At 33.3% G+C, this 21,136-nt stretch overlaps 1 protein-coding gene across 3 annotated transcripts in view; it reads right to left on the bottom strand.

The window, feature by feature from the left end:
- CSMD3 (CUB and Sushi multiple domains 3) overlaps positions 1-21,136 on the bottom strand; it is a 578,246-nt gene that overhangs the window by 32,294 nt on the left and 524,816 nt on the right. For all 3 annotated transcript variants that reach the window (XM_056483904.1, XM_056483905.1, XM_056483906.1), the window contains 6 exons: positions 20,471-20,644; positions 16,939-17,124; positions 13,948-14,121; positions 8,013-8,195; positions 6,273-6,449; positions 2,978-3,157 (listed from right to left, as the gene is read on the bottom strand). In XM_056483904.1, coding sequence (XP_056339879.1) covers positions 2,978-3,157; positions 6,273-6,449; positions 8,013-8,195; positions 13,948-14,121; positions 16,939-17,124; positions 20,471-20,644 — 1,074 coding nt within the window. The remainder of the gene's footprint in view (positions 1-2,977; positions 3,158-6,272; positions 6,450-8,012; positions 8,196-13,947; positions 14,122-16,938; positions 17,125-20,470; positions 20,645-21,136) is intronic.

Below are 21,136 nucleotides of genomic sequence, written 5' to 3'. Positions count from 1 at the left end.
GTAGAAATAGAGATGCAACTGTTGTGATGAAGATAAAAGTGTTATTCACTGAATAGTGGTGCAGTAACAGACAATTGCTAATTGAAAGCTTAAGGGGAAAAGGTATTAAAGAAATTAAATTAAAGAAAACCTGAACCAAAAAGAGAAAGGATGAAATTTAGACTGAGTTGATAGAATGAATGAGACAGATGAGGGTAAACTGTGCTAGCAAAAGAGAAAGAAAGCAAAAAAATCTAATACTATTTAATTTGGTGAAGTCAGTTGGGATGAGAATATGTGATTAAATACTGAGCAGAGAACACACAGGTCACAACAACAGAGAAAATTAAATGCTGCACCCATAACCTTTAAACTAATGTTTGGAACAGCTGCTATCTTAAAGAATTATCTTAAAAGAATTCAGAGGTACTAGATGATGAGTAATATGTATTTGAATGCAACCTGCAGAGGGCTCACTATGTATCATTTCTCCATTCTTATTATTCTCTTCAGTGAGAGAATCTCAGTTATGTAGACCATAAAGATACTTTACAGACCATTCATGGCTGCTTATGAATACTAGTATCAAACAATCCTTTGCCAACCAGTAAACCAAATCTAGATTTTGGGGCCTTGATTTTGCTCCAGAAAAGGACATGATAGCTTATGCCACACTTCTAAGATGTTTTAATAAAAGTAATTCAGAATAAGTGCTCTAAGCAGCAGAATTCTGTCTTCATTCTCCAAGAGCTTCACAAATAGTCCTTTTAAAAGAGTCTGTGTATTTATACTTCTAAGGTGACTAATAAGGGAGGAAATACTGGTGGATTATTGGGAAAGGAGAGAAGAAGTAGAAGAAAATAGATGTAACATCAGAATTTTAGGGTGAGAGAAGCAAAACAAAACAACATCCAGCAACAAGCCAGAATGCTTCTCTTTTTTGATCAGAGTTAGGCATAAACATGTAGCACAACATCTCAGTTTAAGAACTACAAGTATATTACAAATGTAAGTCTGCAAAAAATACAATGTTAGAATATTTGAATATTTAGTTGCAGATGAACATGCATCCTTTTCCAACTTGGCATAGCAGAGCAGTATTTATATATCCTCTTTCAATGGCACAGTGACAATTATGCATGTGTTTTCTGCCCAGTTCATTTTCCAATTATTTTAACTAAATAGTACCAAAGGACCCTGGCACTTCAATCTGACAGTAAAAACTAATTGTTATACATTTCACATTACTGAATATTATACAATATATATTATACATTACATATTATACATTATAAATTATTCATTATATTATATATATATATAATTTTAATTATTCTATTAACTTGTCTAATGTATATATACAAACCAAAGTAGAATGAAATTCTGAGAACACTATGGATTATACACAGGATTATAAATTACCATTTACAAAAATATGTATCACCCAAAACCAGAAAGACTCAAAAACTGAAAGTTAAAATTGACAGTAAAATTCTTTCTTTGTATGATTCTGCTTGAATCAAATCAGAGTTAGATCTCCTGGTCCCAGCTAGGTATCAGGTATCCTGTAGACTACAAGAATTTGAGGCTGAGAGACTTTATTGTAAATACTTGTTCTGTCTTATGACCTTCTAGCTGTTGATTTACAGCCACTCTTGGAGACAGACTCTTGGTCAATATGACCACTATGTCCATTCTTCAGTTCTTAAAATAATTTTTAATTGAAACTTAGGCTATCTATGACACGCACAATGCAAATAGGGGGAAGAAAAGTAAAATGTCAAGAGGATTTCAATGTTTGACATCCTTAAGAATGAGTCAGGAAAATAACTTAAAACTTGACATTGTCAAAGGTAAATTAGAATCAAACTGCACTTGGTAAAATTTGGGGGAACTGTGTTCAGTGAGAAAATTAATTGTAAATATGGTGGAGATTTGAAATTAACTTGATTTAATTTGACAAATAAATTTATGGGGGGAAATGAGTGCTGCTTAGCAGGTATTTACTTTGCTTCCTTAAAATGAAACAGAAGGAAGATGGATAAGAAAAAAGTAAGTCCAAATGTAGCTAAGTTTTAAAAGAATAGAGATCAGACCCAGTGTGAACCCAGAAAGAAAACACAAAATGATAATGCTGCTTTTCTACAGATGTAGTATCAAGAAGAGAGAAAAAAAGTTACTCTAGAGAGAAGTTGTTTTAGGGTTTACCATGTGAGTCTCTCAGAGAAAATATTTTTGATGAGACAGATAAGTTTGTTTTTCCATTATGTTCAATTTTTTTCTGTTAAAATTTTAAAAGGGTACATTAAAAACTCCAAACCCAACAACAACAACAACAAAAACCCCCTAAAACCATGAAAATCAGGTATGGAATTTGAAGAAGAGAAAGAAGGAATATCTTGAGATTAATCCTTTCAGTTTCCACAGCAGAGAAAATAACATGAAGCAGAAAAATCTTTATAGGGAAATTTGCAGGAACAATTTAGTGTTAAGCAAGGTGATGCTTAAAGGTCTAATAAAGGAGGCATCAGGAAAATATCTTAGTATTATAGACAGAGTAATTCAGATGAATTTGCCTTTGACAAAGTTCATTTTGTATATACTTACATCTTTCTTAGAGGTGTCTTTTACATGTTTGAGTGTTCTGTTTGTAAAAGCAGGGACATATATATGCTTACTTTCTTATGACATGATAACTGCAGTTAACAAATCTAAACCATCATTTCATATTGGATAGTTCAGTTTAGCAGCAAAGTAATAAAGTATTATATAGAACTATAAAAAAATGTTCAATATACTATGCTTGTAGGAATATAAAAGGGAAAATAAGCAAAAGATGAAGTCATTGTCTCTGCAGCCGAATAAATCAATTCAATGTATTCATACTAAAGGTAAGCTTTGATTTCTGTCGAAATACACAATAAATTAATAGTTTACAATAAACAGTGTAGGTAAATGTCCTAGAAGAAATAACTGACAAGAAAAACAAATGTTGTACCTTTGCATGTTGGGATTACTCCACTCCACGTGCCATTGCTCGTACAAGTGCGAATTAAGGAGCTATTGGCTTCCATTGTATAACCAGGTTGGCACATGTAAGTAACATTTTGTCCAACAACATAATCATCACCATATCTCATGCCATTGGCTGGGACTCCTGGATCTCCACAACTGATAACTGCAAGTAAATAGTTGAGAAACGTATTTTAAAATCTAATTGAGATTTAGCTATATGTGAGGGAAACAAACATGATGAAACTAGGTATTGATTGAGGAAAAAAAGGAGAAGGAAAAATTAACACAAATCTTATGTTCACCAAGAAAAGATAAAAATATGCTGTCCTAATTAGCTGCCAAGCATATGTGGAGCTAGATAACACTTATATTTGGAGAACATAAATACTTTTGTTCAACAGTAGTAGTAAAGGTCTGTACAATTTTGATTGACAAAATTTCAAGATTACAAAATGAAAAAAAAAGAAAAAAGGCAAGAAATAATCCATATGCCACTATCAGCCTTTGATATGATAAAATTTTCATATCTGTTCAGCTTCATAATTTAAAAAAGTATATGCCTATTACTTACTTTACTTATCTAGGGTATTCTGAAAGGAAAAAAAAATCTGGAAAAATTAAAAGATATGCCTGCAAAAGCCTCCCACTTTACAAATTCTCTCATAGTTGCTATGTACATAAACAGGTAAGAATATTCAGGTGACCCCCAAACATGGGCTATAGCTTACATAAAAACTAGGTCTATAGCACTATAATGTGTGGGAATGGTTGTAACACCTTTTATGTCTTCCAGTGTCAGGAGATTATTCCATTTCCTAATGAAATAAAATACTCATAAGGAGTTAATATAAAGTTTGATATCATTGTAATCTGAGAATAGTGTTAAGTTTCCCTCAGACCTAGTCAATTGGATCTATCAATTTCTGGAACAGTTTTTAGAGCAAGAAATCCAGAGAACACTAGTGGCAATGCTAAAAAGTGGTTGTTTTCAGGAAAAAAAAAAAAGGTAAAAATCTAGTTCATGCAAAATATAGCATCCCATGTGTTTTATGGTTTGTTTTATGGTAAACTTGAAAACCACCCTACAGCCTTGCTATTTCCTCTGGAAAAGTGTGAGAAGCAGTTTCCTGGCAGAGCACACATCCTGGCCACTTCTAACTCAGTGCCAAAGCATGGCTGATGTCAATGTCACCCTTTCTGGATCTCCAAAATCACAAAATCCATTACTACATATTTTTGGTGTAGCCCCCCTGACCTAATAACTTTGGACCTAAGAATTCAAGATTTATCCATAGTATACCTTCTCTTCAGTTTACTATGGTCTGAATGAGTAGATACTAATTACACAGCATATATCAAATCTTAAAATGTCCCAATAAATCACTGTGTGGATACAGAAGAGACTAGAAAACATACCACAGGATTATCTGGATTAGTGTAAAGATAACTAATGTACAAGCAAAGAAAACTGGAGATCAGCCTATATTAACTTACCTAGTAACACAATAAATTCAAATTATTTAAAAACTGAAAAGCCATAAATTTTTCTTGGTCACTTTTCAAATAACATAGAACTGGGAAAGACAGAACTGTTTCTCTTATTTACACAAGTACTTTCAAATACTCTGAAACTTTCTTTATTTGAATTATTCCATTTACTATCCTTAATGTTTAAATTTTACTAAAATAGTCCTCAATGCTTTTACAGGTATACTATTGTTTTGACTGAATCAAAATATAAAGATAATGCCCAGGGTGGCCTTCAGACAGACCTGTGCTGTGCCACACAGATCTCTAGCCCTGGCACAGCTCATGGCAGCTGAGGTGCTGCAGGCAGCTCCCACCCAGTGATCCCACCTTGCTGACTGCACAGCCTGGCTTTTCATTTACCAGAGCAACAAGAAGCTCTCGTGAGAACATTGTTTCTGTTGGACTGCAGAAATCTAGCTTTGCCTCTTTCTAAGGAAATCCTGTAATAGCTTGCAATGGTCTAGTCTGTGTGACACCACACTTGGGCCAGTCCTGTTTGATGGCACACTGCCCAGGGCTACCTGTAAAGGAGCAGAAAATTATCTATGCTGTTCTCTTATTACTGTGTCAGCTCTAAACCCCAGCATTTCCAGTGATGTGAAAGAAGGAGCTGTCATAAGTATGGACTGGCTGTAAATTTTGATAACACCTTGACTAAACAAAAGTGGTAAATCCTCAATCTCCCTCTCTTTGTTTTACTATGATACTTCCTCTGTCAATATATTTCAATGTAAAATCTTATGCTTCTACCAGAGTAATGTGTCTTGAGAAGACTGTTTTGGCATATATTTCAGTAAAATGTTATTCCAAAATACAAGAAAAAATATAGATGCAGTTGACAACACAAACCACCTTTATTTTTGGTACAATTCATCTGCTTCTCCTTCAAATTTGTAAAATAATAAATAAAGAAAAACTCTGGGCTCTCTCTCAGGTTTTATGACTACAAAAATCCATTAAAGATGGATTTAAAAACACAAGACATTTTATCACCTAGCTTTTGGCTTCTATTTGGGTTGCTGTAAGTGTGTTCAAAATTTAAAAACCAGTTTGCTATACCTCTGATGAGAATATGTTTCTTAAAAATGATAGGCAGTCTCATGCATCACATAAATGTAAAATTTTCATAATTGCTACTAAAAGATGAACTAGGACATGTAATAAAGAAGGAACAGATGGGCTTGAAAATAAAGTGTTGCAAAATGCTCATTATGAATGTTAGAGATGCTGAAATAGCTTCTGTTAGTTGGGTAGCCAAAGGAGTTTTAAGGTTAATGAAGAGGCCAAACAGAAGATGATATGTCAAAACAGGACAAAATTTTTGACCTTGGAATGACTACTAAAAGAATCCTCAAGTGTTCATTACAAGGTTTTTATATTCTACTCTCTAGAAGAACAGAATATTGTACTGCTAGTTTTTCAAGATGAAGCAATTAAAATAAAAATGTCTGGATATGTCATATCACAAAACATAAACAAGATTGCATATATATATTGGTAACAAATTAAAGTAACCATACAATTCCCTTAAATTGAAACAGCAGTCTATATATTTTGCTACACTCTGCCTTTATTCTTCACATTTGCATAGCATTATATTTAAAAAAAGTATTTAGCATGCAAAATTATGTAGGAAGTAGTGCTACAAAAAGCTGAAAATTTATTGGTATGAGACTTCTACATTTTATTTATTCATTACTTTCAGAGGAGAGGGAAAACAAAGACTATTCATTAGAAATGTGTCTTACTGGTGCAGTTTGGTAAGGATCCAGACCATGTTCCATTGGCAGTGCATTGTCTTACAGATGATCCAGAAAGTATGTATCCTTCCATGCACGAATAAATCACTGAATTAGAGAATGTAGTTCCATCAATACGAAGCACTTTTCCATTAGCAGTTGTTCCTGGATTACCACACTGTACAGCTATAAAGGAAAATGTGAAATATTTTCAAAACATTGTAAAGATGATTTCTGAAAGGAAAAATTGGAGCAGGAGCAATCCTTCTGTCAGTAGCATGATTTGGTAGAAATCCATTCTGCTGTCCTTATAAATGTAAGTTTTGCTACCTACTGATAAGGCAAATTGTACAGTAAAAAAGCTGTGTGCATGAATTACTATTTTTTCCCCTTTGGTTTGTAGAGAAACAAAACCTACAAATTTAGCTTTATAATCGGCATTAGTAAAAAGCCAGTTTAGCTGCAAAAACAAAATTCCAATTATAAGAAAATATCTGATCTACAATTATAATTGTAGATTTAATTTGAATCATGCATTTCTAGCATCACTGAAATATTCTTCCTAATTCAAAGCACTGAATGGAGTCAACTGTTACTTCACAGGCAGGTGGAACCCTGATGTTTCCCAGTTTTTTAATTTTCAACTTGGGAATTTGAATATTTCCTTCTTATGTGATTACATCTAATCTATATGACCTAAACTAGAATGATACACCTGTGATGCCCTACCCACACCTACATAGATCTGTGAAGCATTTTTATCATTTCAAGAAAGAAATATCATCAAACTATCTTAAAATGTATAAGAGCTGATTTATTTCTACAGTAGATGAGGTCAAAGAAAAATAGCAGATGTTATAGCTGGGCAAAGCATATCCCTCTTGTTACCAGCATAAAAAGCATTTTTGTACACACACACACACAAACACACACATGTAAGTTTTTTAATGCAGTGTGAAGTTGACAGTCATTCTGCAGAAAGGATATTACAAAACCAGTTTATGAAACAAATTTTTAAAATGAAATTACTCTTTCATACAGATAACACAGTCAACAGCGATAAAGTAGGAAATAAGAGTACAGGCTCTCAAATTATTTTCTTCTTTTTAAGGCACTTTGTTTTGTAAAAGAATCTGTTGGGAATTATTTCCTATGCTGAAGCAAGGTAATTTAGGCAATAAATGATTCTTCACAAATATCCTGTTATAGCTTTCTTTTATGATAATTTGTCTACTTTGAAATTTCCAGAATTATTTTTTACAAAAACACTTGTTTCAGCATTTTGTTTTCTATTGAAAAATTATAATGTCAACAGTATTATTAAATGAAATTTTAGGTTAACCATTCATACATAGATGCATAAATCTAGAAAAATCCTGACACTGATATTTTCCTAAAACTGGGGTATTTTGTCTGAAATTCAGGTGTATTAATGCTTGTGATTAAAGGTCAGGTTATGCCAAGATTTTTAAGCTAAACAATATTAATAGGAAAAATGAGTTCTAGAGATTTATCTATTTTTTTTTCCTCAATAACTGTAAACATGCATTTTCAGGGGTGCCAGGAACTGGCTTCAGGTTTGTCACCAGATGCCAAGCCACTGCTATAGTGCAAAAACTTGTTTGAAAAAATTCATGAGTCCAAAATTACTGCATCCCATTCCCAACACACAGCTGGCAATGCAAAATTGGTTTTCTGATCAACAGTACTACAAACACAGGTTAAAAATTGAGTGGATCCTTGATTTACCTTTGCATTCAGGTTGTCTTCCTGTCCAGCTCCCATTTGCCAAACATGTTCTTTCCTCTGAGCCATGGAGGATATATCCAATATCACAGCTGAAATGTATCGTGCTTTTAATTTTAAAATTGTTCTCTTCCCTAGATCCATGGCCTGGGATACCTGGATCACCACAAGAACCAGCTGTATCACCTAGATTTTAGAGTACAAAGATTAGAAGAAGTATGCATTTATAATACATGTCTCTTTAAATAAGTTATATATGTATACATATAATTTTTTTAAATCCCAATATATATCAGTGGGTGTGAGTGTCTATACTTGCAAAATTACTTGATCCTCCACTATTTTTTTACTTTATTTTAAAGAAATACAGAAAAATAATTATAATTTTATCAAATTCCTCTAATAACAGGCTAAAATTTTGATAACAGAATTATCAAATAAAATAGGGAAAAAAAGACAAGCACAAAACCTTGGTAATTTTTCATCTTAAAATAAGGAATCCTGAGGAAAACCAAGGCCCTGACTGCAAAGACAATTTCCTTGTTTGTGTATAAGTAGTGTTCATAAAATATTTCTTAGTTTTAAATCACTAGAGCTGGAACAGTTTTACCATTGCATGTAATTTCTAGTTAACAATGTTCTGTGTACTACACATGAAGCATTTTCCTGAATTCTAGAAATGTTGAAACATCACTTCAAAACTTCCTGATGGCTAAGATCTCCCTCAGACATAAATATTTCAGAAAATTCTAAGACAGAGGGTTAACGGTAAATAATGTTAAATGTTATCTGTTATATATAAATGTTAGAATAATCAGCACAGTAATAATGATAACAATAAAAATTAATAATAATATCTAAGATTATACATCTAAATCTTCAACTGTGGTTAGAACTTTTAGGAAGCTCTAGGTAAAACACTGTATTAACAGCAGCTCATTTGGTTGAATATTTTAATATTTATTTAGGATCATCTACTTTATTTTTCTATGCAAAAAGAGATGAAGGTTTATTATATCACTGACTTTCAATACTGAAGAGTTGAATTCTAGAATTCTTGGAGCTTCACTGTTCTGGTTTTTCTTCATAGCCCATTTTTTTTTTTAAACTTGCAAACAAAATTAATGTCTTCTAGACAAAATATGTCAAAATATAGATATTTTTGAGAGAATATCTGCATTACTTTGTAGTCTGTCACACTATTTTAAATAAAGATGAAATATTCCAAGAATCAGATATAAATAATCCTAAAATGTAAATAATCTGTTATGCAGAATAGCCTATTACTATTTACTTATCTGTGGTTTAAATAGAAGTAAAGCTTAAATAGAAGTAAAAAGAGCAATTTTTACATAGCAATAATAAACAAATTTGCAAACTCTAAATATGCAAAAGACCAAAAGTGACAAACTCACTATAGAGGAATTCTATGGGAAATTAGGACCCTGAAGTCTCATATGCAGAGAAAAACAAGAGTTCTGCTGCCTTAGCTGGCAGTGTATATGTCTAAAAATGCTTTTGGGAGTGAAGGGTTGGACACAAGTCTTAAATGACAAAAGTACATACAGAAATGAATAGTGAAGGAAGAAGAGTAGAACTAGTTTGCTTTTATTTGAAAATTATGTATGGCTTAGTCCATTATGTGTTACTATGTATGTAAATGATTTCAGAAATAACAAATATACTCAAGTAATGGCTAGCTCTCTGGTTCAAAATCCCAGACTAAGTCAGACTGTTCTCTATTTCCTCATTTCATTATGTGACACAGATCACTAAAGCAGATTGCCAGCCTTGTTTAAAAAGGAATTGCAAATAGTTCCAAATGATAGCAAAAAATTCTATATGTTTTCAAAGTAATTTATGCCCAAGGTACTTAGGTGACTTAACAACATTCTAATTTGAGAAAAGTCTGCTTCATATTTCTGAAAAAATTAAAAAATAAATCCTAGATCAACTGTGTATTTTGTTCTTTTGGGAATCTGTATCTTACATTTTCCAGTAGTATTTAGTTAGACTATGACAAAATTGGAACAGGGCCTACTCATTACTCTACACTTGTAAAGTCTCCACAATAACAGCTTGGTTTTTGGCAAGTTAGTTAACAATATGCCTAAAAGAACTGTATGATGAAAAAATGAAAACAGGTTATTTGCTATGAAATAGAAATCACGTATTCCTCTTCTAAGTGAAATCATGCATTCTTTTCTAATGCCTAATTATTACTGTGGATTATTAGACATTTATTTCAGGAAGGTTAACCACCAGCTCTTCTGATTGAAGGTTACAGAAATCATTTTTCTAAATGGTTAGTCACATCAGATGTGATGGAATCAAAGAACCACAGAATAAGCTGAGTTGGAAGTGACCCACATGGATCATCGAGTCCAGCTCCCAGTCCTGCACTGCACATCCCCAAGAGTCACACCCCGAGAGCATTGTCCAAACTCTTCCTGAGCTCTGTCAGGCTGTGCTGTGACCCCTGCCCTGGGGAGCTGTTCCAGTGCCCCAAACACTTTCTGGGTGAAGAACCTTTTCCTGATATCCAACCTAAACCTCCCCTGACACAACTTCAGGCCATTCCTTGGGTCCTGTCACTGCCACCACAGAGCAGGGATCAGTGCCTGCTCCTCCTCTTCCCATCATGAGGAAATTGCAGACTGTGATGAAGTCTAAGAGAACATATTTTTATTACCTCATGCAGACTCAACCAAATTATTTTTATAGTTAGTTATAAGCCATCCTTCACTCACATGTGTAACAAATTTTCAGTTGACATTTAATCTTGAAATGGAGGATATTTAGACTATTTCCAACTATTGCCACACGTATGAGGAATTCTACATTGCAAAAAATTTCTGACTCCATCTGATATGCATATGATGATTGAAAACTGTTTCTGAAAGCCAGTATATATCAATGGGACATGACAATTCCTTCTAGCTCAATGTCATGTGACAAGAAACTGTCATGAGAGTTATGTTACAAAATTTAGAATTTAGTTACCTTATGTTCACTGATCTAGCATTTCCTTTTTTAATTCTTTTTCATATACTAAAAGGTCAAGCATGCTGAGTCTTTTCTCAGTTATACATTCTATATTATATATTATGAATAATAGAAACAAACAATGCTTTAATATGCATTACAATGAAGAAATGGATTAAAAAGCTAATAATAAAAGCTGATGATTTTACATATTTTAGATTCAAAATATAGAAATTCTGTGTCATGAACTGAAAATTATTTTATGATTTGCAAGCATTTTGGATATAAACTTTGAAAACAAAATTTCAAAATTTTACTAAGAATTATAGTTTGGTACAGTACAGTTAAATAAAATATGAGTTTGAATTCTCTACAATTTGATTCATTATGATTGACATTTAAACTTGCCCATGTCAAGGAAATTTTTCTTCATATATTAAGAAAAATTAATTAGATCTGATTAGAGACACCATTACATCTTATTAAACCCATCGCATTTCTATGTCCAGGTAGAAGAACAATAATTAGGGGGAAAAAAAAAGTCACATACCTCACTCATAATATCCCAAGATATTTCAACACATTTAATTTAATAGGAGAAATACTATAGCATAATCCTATTTTCAGTAGGGCTGCTTTGATTTTTCATGTGTATTTTTTAGGATGGATTCCTTTATATTTCTGTCTATTTCTTAAATTATTTTTGCAATACATAATTTAGATTTTTAATTCTTTTTCTTATTAGTACTATGAAAAAGTACAATAAATATCCTTAGATTTTATCTAAAGAGGATTTTTCCCCAAAGAAATATGGATTCATGCTAGCTGTAAAAACACTTTTTTATTAAAATTGGCAAAAAAACCTGTTTAAATTTGCGAATATATTAATATATCATTATTTATTAAATAAGATTATTTCACATTCAAGTTGATTTCTAGTGCATCTTTAAAAATTAAAGATCAGAAGAACTTGATGTATGTTCTAAGTGTGGTATATTTCCTTCAGCTTTATTAATAGAAAGTCTAAGGATTAAATTATGTGCACATTTTTCTAGGTTTTGTCACATTCTAGGTTCCTGAGTTTGCAGAAGGTTCAGATATCGAAAAATTCTTCCAACAGTTTATAATTTAATGCAATATATTAACCAAGAAGCTCTATTTTAGTATTTCATATTAATTTTCAACTACTTCTATGCCATGGGCTGTAAAATTTCATATTATGAAACTGCAGCTGATAATCAGTTTATAACTGAAAACACTGAAGAGATGAGGGCAGGAGAAGAAAAAAAACAATAAAACAGCAAAAAAGTTTTAGAATATGTGAGACCTCCACCTGGACTACTGTATCCATGTCTGAGGTTTCCAATACAACAGGAACAACAGGAACAAAAATCTCTTAGAGCAGGTCCAGAGGAAATGATAAATATGATCAGAGGGCTGGAACACCTCTGCTGTGCCACAAGGCTGAGAGAATTTGGGCTGTTCAACCTGAAGAAATGAAGGCTTTCAGAAGACTTTATTGTGGCCTTTCAATACATAAAATACAGAAGAAAGATATAGAGTGGCTTTTTATCATGGTCTGTAGTGACAGGAGAAGAGGGGACAATTTTAAACTGAAAGAGGCTAAGTTTAGAGTGGGCATAAAGCAGACATTTCTTAGGATGTGTGCAGTGAGTCACTGGAACAGGCTGCCCAAAGAACTTGTGGATGCAGCACCCCTGGAAGTGATCAAGGTCAGGTTGAACAGGAGTTTGAATAACTTGATCTAGTTGAATATGTCCCTTCTCATTGCAGTAAGGGAGGACTAGATGATTTTTGGAGGCCCCTTCCACCACAAACCATTCTATCATGCTAGTGGAAGATGTCTCTGCCTATAACTGGAGGTTGGAGTAGATGATTTGCAAAGGTCCTTCTGACTTCCACCATTCTATGATTCTATTATTTACTAATACTGCAAATAACCTTGTATTTTAAATGTGAAACATAGTCTGTTTTGTATATCAGTTATTTTTCACTTCTGGTTTTGGTATAGATCTAATCCAAGAAAAGCATGCCACTTACTTTTTCCTTATTTTCTGCAATTAAACGTGTCTAAGTTCTCTGAATTACATCAGTTTAAATAAGATTCAACCCCCTCTGATTTCTTCAATTAAATAATGAAACATAAGCCAGACAAGAAAGAACTTCCACCAGTATTTACTGAGAATTGAAACTGTTAACATGGTTAACCTTTATCACAGTATTTGTTTACATAGTTTGCAATAACAAAAGGGATTTAATCAAATCCCAGATTAGTGTGTGACTTGGATTTCTGTTTTTCTCTTGATCATTGCTCTTAAAGTGAATCAAACTGAAGTTCTCAAGCACAATATTCCTAAGCAGTAAGTTTTTCAGAAAACATCTTGACTTCAGTGATGGCTTGACTATTACAAGGATTAGATGGCGATCCCTCAAAAACTGAGCATCCTGTCTTGAAATTTTGTGGAGCTCACCTGGCCTTATTATACAGATGGATATATGACACAATCAAGTTATATCTGAGGTGTCATCAAGCCAGTAGACATTTTGCAAGTTAAAAGAAAAAATATAAGATAATTAACCCATCATTTTGAAGAGGCAATGTTGCAAGATTTCACTGTGGAAATTAACACTCTTACCAGAAATAACATTAAAAATATTTTCAAAATAAAATGATTTTGTTAACAGCCAACTGTCAACAGCCAACTGAATGTGAAATTTCTTGTTCATATCAAGTGCCACCAAGAAAGTCTACTGCTTCCAGATTATTTTCTTGTTAATAAGTTATGCATATTTTCATTTTACTTTTTTTTACTTCTACTGAGATGGTAATTCAGTTTTATACACGATTTTACAGATATTTAAATGGCCTTCTGAAGAAAACAAAATCTATTTAAAACAACTTCAGCTATAGTCACTGATTGACATACATTACCTGAGCAGTGAGGAAGAGAGCCACTCCAGTGTCCATTTAACTGGCACGTACGAGATGACTGCCCTAAGAGCGAGCGTCTCCCTGTGCAGGTGTAATGAACAGTGGAACCAAAGGTGTATTTATCTCCAGACAGGACCGCGTTTGGAGGGACTCCAGGATGTCCACAGTCAATCACTACAATGCATAATTATTGGAGATAAAAGAAGGTTATTATCACTGATCGAACAATTTTTAGTTTTCGGTTCCATTACACAGACTTTGTGAAGGGGTTAGAATTTTTAGGGTTTGGGGGAAGGAGGAAGATAATGGGATTAGAATACAAAATATGCTTCAGACCAAAAGCTGTGAAATAAGTGTTTGGAGATGTAAAAAAAGGATATTTTAGATACATATATTGATGTTCAAAACCACTCATTCACTAAGTTGGTCTTTATGGCACGAACACATGCACACACCTTGTATTCTTCAGAGAGAAATTACAGCAGCATAGTATCTGCAAAAGTCATTGCTGTGGTAGGGAATATGCAGAACTTCATCTCTCTTTTAATAATTCAGAGCAAGGAGTGAATTTAAAAGCAAGCTAAATAAATCAAGTTTGGGAAATGCACTGTTGAAATTCATAAACTAAATACACTATGTGCACAAACTGAATCTAGACCTGATGTTTGATTTCTTTTTATCTTACATCTGTCCATGGTATGTAGATTATTTTGGCCAGAGATATTTGTATTTATGTACCAAGAAACCCACAAATTAGAGCTGCAAGTATCAGTGTAGTAGAACCAGCTGCTGAATCATACAGCTGTAGTTTTTATCAAAACTTCATTGCATTAAATACTATTTTCTACAGGAACTTTTTATTAAAGAAAAATCCAGGTCAGAAGCCTAATCAGGATTGAGGATGTGTTCAATTCCATGGCATTTCAGATACATGCAAGAGTACAATGATTGTACTATATAGCATAAGACCAAAATCATATGTGACAATTTGTCTCTCTTAAATGATTTATTTTTTGTCTTTAAGCTTTAATTTCTGTATATATTGATTCAAATTTAATTACATGTTCTCCCAAAGGTCCAATTTTCATGGTGCAGAATCTTCCTGACAGGACCACAAAGGATTTAGGAACATGGAAAACTATCTAGAATGTGGCTGACCCCTGTGACCATTCTGCAGGCTTTGAGCACTTTGAGTAAAATGGCCAGAATAATCAACTTTACATAACAAGCACTTGTCAGCATGTTATTTTTAAAATCAATTGCATCTAATTAAAATCTACTATCACTTAAGGATGAGTTCTGAGCATGAATATGTAGAACATAAAAAGGCATTTTGGTCATGCCTTCACCTCTTTCTTGTGAAGAACATTCACAGTTTTTCAGAATATTTTATTATCTGTAGTGTTCTTCATTGATTCTTTTACCCTATTCATACAGGACACAGTTAATTTCATACTGGTACCATACAGTTTCCACCTTTGGGCTTTCCAATAAACACTTTTCTGTTTACATTTATGTGTAGAAGTCTTGGATCCCTAATAATTGACTTAAAAAATTATAGCACCATTAATAGTACCCACAATTTGATTATTCATGCTACAAAATGTAATTTGATATTAATGTTTTTCAGCTGGGATTTCATATGAAAAGTTGATTGAGTTTATTTTTTTTAATTCTAATTTCTTCCTTTCTATTTTACAACCTTCATTTAAAAAAACCCTTCTCTATACCTAATCTAAATTAATTCTTTTTAGTTTAAACCATTACATTAAACCATTACCATTATATTGTGCTATCAATACATGCCATTATAAAAAGTCCCATACCAGCAATAATTTGCAAAACATTCCAGAAGCTCTTAAAAAAGACTCTTAAAAAGTTTTGGTAAGTTTACAATTACAAAATATCATGGATACCACTTAGGTAGAATTAATTGACCTCTCTATAAAAATGACATAAATAAAGCAGAAAATGCCCTTTCAAAAGTACATATATCACTTTTACTCCCACAGCCCTTTTAAAAGAAGAATAGAGGCTGCATTATTAAATTATTTGTGACAATTCAGATAAAAATGACTAAGAGATTAAAATACAAATGTAGATAGAAGAAATTTTTGCAGCTTTACCTTTAAATTCATTTCTCTTTGGAGATATTTTACTGTTAAGCAATATTTCTCTTTTTGAAATGGAAATGTTGCCTTTAAATTCAATGTGAAACCAACACTTTGTGACTTGCAATGAAGCTACTTATCCCATCAAAGAAAGGGACAAGTTCCATAACTGAAATTTTTAGCTGAAAAAGCTTTTAGCATTTTTTTAAGCTAAAAACTTTATTTTTTCTTATTTTTAAAGAGGTAATAGTAGAACTATTGAAGCTATTTGAGAACAAATAACTACAGTATTGCAAATATCAGTCCATGATTCCTGACTAAGGAATCTTTAGCCTATTTTCCCTTTAATCCCTGGAAAAGAAGCCTTTCTCAGTGAAAAATGTTGATCCTAAATGAAACCCTTCTCACAGACCAGTAGAGAACCAGGTAAGTCAACTCTCCCAGCCAATTAAATGTCTAAGAAACATCTCTAGCTATATCTGCATCACAATTAGAAAGTTGTTCATAACAAACCAGAATAAAAATAACCTACTCGTGTTGATCCACTTGCCTTGACAACTAAGGTGCTCTACAGTGCTGTTATTGGGGAATTCAGGTTTTGACCTTGTATCCCTGCTATCAGGGATTATTACACTGGAGCATTCAGAGACATCTGTTTGGCTGTTGAACTTCACAAGTATTCTATGTTATTTGCTACATACAAGGACAATATAACTGCTACTTCAGCAGCTTCTGAGACCCTCCATCACTACTGCACACACACAAATGTATATAAATATGATTACTGTAATTGCTGTCATGAGACTGATGAAAATGTTGTGTAAAATGATATCTCATCTAGTCCACATTCTCTGTAGAAGCAAACTCATTATCTACTTACTAATGCATTCAGGTAGAGGTTTGTCCCAGTGGCCATTTGGCTGACAAATTAAAATTGAAGAGCCAAATAAAAAATATCCAGGATTGCAGTCATAAAATACCACTGTGCCATACGTGAAATTTCCATGTTCGATTTTACTTTCTCTTATAGAATTTGCAGGAATTCCAGGATCAGAACAATTGACCACTAAAAAGAGAAAGAGCACAGACTTGACAGCCATACTAATACAGTCTCCTAAAATGGTCTCCTATTCTGTGTGTAAGAAACATTCAATGTGTTGCTATCTTGGTTTTATATACCCTAACTTTTTTATATAATAGTAGTGAATTAGGAAGAAGAACTGAAATGATGAGACACTAAAGCCAGAGCAAATAAAAGGAAAATGCTTCTCTATAGTGGGATGATACCATAAAATTATTAGCCACTAAAACTTACTGAACATACCAATAAAATTAATTTATATTCCAGGCTTGAAATACAGTATTGTCCAGAAATAAAAACGTATTTTGGGGCTAGACGTGACTTTGGTCGAATACACACACGGAAATACAAATATACTTCTCTTCCCATACCAACATTTTGATAATGGATCACCTTTAGGACAGATGTTTTGAGCAAAAGTGCACAAAGTCAGTAAGACTAGGTAAGACTGTGGTGAATTTGACAAAATAAGGACATGTCCTAGCAAGTGGGTAGGAGCTTTTAAAAAGAGACTTTAATTTTAATGGTTCAGAAGAGTAATGCATTTTTTGAGTCATTAGCACTTTAAAATTTATATTTTTAAAAATTTCTGAATATGGATTTTGTCCCCCTTTTTTGTGTCCCACAGCTATCTGAGATCAGTATAGTACTCATTTTGGGGGTCATGAAGATTATTTTAACAGTTTTTATGTGGTTTCCCATTCAAGGCAACACATCATCTCTTATTCAAACTTACTCTAGAAAACCAAAGTTCCCATAAAAACTACTATCCCTATATCCTTATAATCATTTTTATGTTTATATACATTCACTTGCATACACCTGTGTGCAAATCTATACACCTATCTTCAGGTGGAATTTCCTGTGTATCAGTTCCTACCCATTGCCTCTCGTCCTTTTACTAGGAAGAGCCTGGCTCCATTCTCTTGACAGCCTCCCTTCAGATACTGATAGTGATGAAGTCCCATGTCTTCTCAAGGCTGATCAGGCCCATCTCCCTCAGCCTGTGCTCATAAGAGAGAGATGCTCCAGTCCCTAACCACCTTTGTAGCCTCCTCTGGACACACTCCAGGCTCCCCAGGTGTGCCTCACTAGGGCTGAGTAGGGCAGGATCACCTCCCTCGACCTGCTGGCACTGCTCTTCACCCCAGGGCATCAGTGACCTTGGCCACACAGGCACACTGCTGGCTCATGGACAGTTTGTTGTCCACCAGGACCCCCAGGTCCTTCTCTGCAGAGCTGCTTTCCAGCAGGTCACCCCCAGCCTGTGCTGCTGCATGGGGGTACTGGGACTACTCTTCCCCAGCTGCAGGATCCTGCATTCACATTTGTTGAATTTCAGAGGTAAATGTGAATGGATGTCTATATATGAAATTATTAAAATATGCTGAAAACCTCTGTAATCTGCAAAGGAAAAATGGTATTGACAGATGCAATTCAAGATTTGATTTTTTTCTACCTCAATTACTTAATGTAGTCATTTTATGGCTCATGTCCTCTCTAGCCACTATTCTAAATAGTGCTTGTGTGCTTCTTCTACAAGGTTTCAAATATTGGTACCACAAGCTTAGAAAACATACATTTTCCAAGAAATAGCTTTTTGACTGTATGTGACTTCTTTAACAGTAAAGGACAGAATGATTTGTTAGCTACATTGATGGTCAATATTGATTATTTTTTCCTTCCTGGAGGAAAGCCTGAGCTACATTTCTGTCTTTTTTTTTCTTTTTTTTTTTTTTCCCCCAGCAAGGATCATTGAAGCTCATGACCCTGCACAGGACAGCCCTAAGAATCACACCATGTGCCTGAGAATGTTGTCCATGTTCATATTACTAAGCACATAATTAAAGTAATGAAAAGAATTTATTAATTATTCAGGAGTAGTGAGCACTTGAAATAAAATACAAGGAACTTTGACCATTTCAATAGTTTTCCACAATTATTATGGTTGGCTAAGAAACTAGATATTTAACAAAGTTGTAAGTAGTAAAACAACAAGTGCACTGCTGAATTTATATGAAAAAATTATGGGACAAAAGCAAAGTCTTCACAATGGTGTGCAGCCTTTTCTATAATACTGCACTTTTGGTAGTTTACAAATATGCAAGGTAACAGTTTTCTTGTTATTACTATTTAACTTCAAAACAAATAAAATCATATTCATTAAAATGGATTTCACTGCTCATTGCAGACATGATTAATGATGTCCAACACAAAATAGATATTTTTGTTTTTAAACTCTCTCCTAAAACCAATAAACAACTTCAGGACTATGTAAAATTTCAAAGAGTAACCTGATCAACTTATTTACCAAAGCCTACATGCCAATAAGTTGCCAGCACTTTGGCACATTACCCTGCAATATGAGAATACCAAGGTGACTGATAGCAACTGGATTGAAAATGAGATTAAGTAGGTACTCTAAATATACAGTACATGTTTAGTATTGTAAATTTAAAAAATGTTATCTTCTCGTCCACAAAGAATTCCTTGGAAATTTAAGTTCTGAAAACTACTTGGTCATATCTCTTAGGGGAAGTGATCAAATAAAAGTGGAAGAGAAAATACAGTCAATAAAACTTCTATAAAAACACAATTTAGTTTATGCACAGATAAAAATCAATAGAGGCTGCAGAGAAGATGCTGAAAAACAACCATTAGAATTTCTGCATAAGTACATGCAGATTACAGCAAAGAGTAAATTTTTCTAAATAAAACCAATTATTTAAAAAGCACATAAGTGATTTTAAAAAGACAGGGGTGACAAAACCTTCCTAAAACTTCTTATGAAAACTCAAACAGGACTAATTTCATAGTATTACTTTTCTAACTAAAAGAATTGTACATATAATATCTAGAAGCATTGAAAAACAACACAATTGGACAATGTTAATGAATTAGAATAACAATTGTCAAAGTCAAGTTGCTCAGTGGAGCAGCAGTGGAAACGGAAAAGAAAAAAAAGAAAGTAGTTTTTCTTACGTGTCTCTTAGAACTATGTTAGCTAAAAATGCAGAGAAAATTATTCCAGGATCTAAGTTCTTGTTTATCTCTCCACAGTTTTGCTTAAGCAACTTGTAGAAGCAATTTTTTTGAAAAAGGAATAAATATACAGACACATAAGAAAATTTCTCTGCAACTGTTTTCCTGGCAACCAGAGTGTAAGAAGTCATAGAACCACAAATAGTCTTTAATAATAAGATTATTATGTTAATCAGTCTCTGTTGGTGAGAGAGGAATCACTTTGTCTTGTAATCCTTTACACTCTGTTTATTTTTCAGCCTTAATTTTAAAACATTTAGTTAGAAACCTGTAAATGCTTCTTTCTTACCTTTGCATATTGGAGGTGAGTGGCTCCACTGCCTGTTAGCTTGGCACTGAGCTTTGGTTGGTCCTTGCATAACATACCCAGTATTACATGAAAATGTCACAACATCATTGAAGTTGAAACCATTTCCACTTGTTCTTCCATAAATAGGACTACCAGGGTGACCACAGCTGACAGCTAGCACAGCATCAGTCAGAAAAACCCCAAAAACAGAACAAGATGTTATCACTTTTCATTACTTAATATGCAATAGATAATAATTATATAATAGTATTTTCAAGTTTTGATACCATAAAATACTGTGTACTTTCCATAATGTATTCATGTTCAAGAATTTACTTAATTTTTTTAAATAAACTGAATAGAACTTGAGATGCAGTAATGAAAGCAAATGAGGAAAACTGGTCTGAAGAAGCAGGAGAAAAGCAAGTACTATATTTTCATTATGTACAGTCCAAAATGAAATATTTCACTTCCTTAGTTCCTCAGGTATTATTTCTTACAAATTCGTCTTAGTGTCAACTCAATATTTTATCTTTGTAGCCTAAATAGCAGGCCTTAGTGGAGCTATAAATTTATGACTATTTTTTGAAAAAACCCTGGAACTATTGGCACAGTGAAATTTTTCTTATGTTTATACAAAAACTGTCTACAGAAGGTAAAGTTTAT

Source organism: Oenanthe melanoleuca, chromosome 2, assembly GCF_029582105.1.
Source record: "Oenanthe melanoleuca isolate GR-GAL-2019-014 chromosome 2, OMel1.0, whole genome shotgun sequence".
NCBI lineage: Eukaryota > Metazoa > Chordata > Aves > Passeriformes > Muscicapidae > Oenanthe > Oenanthe melanoleuca.
Note: the sequence above shows the minus strand (reverse complement) of the source record. Positions and strands in the feature narration are given on the sequence as shown.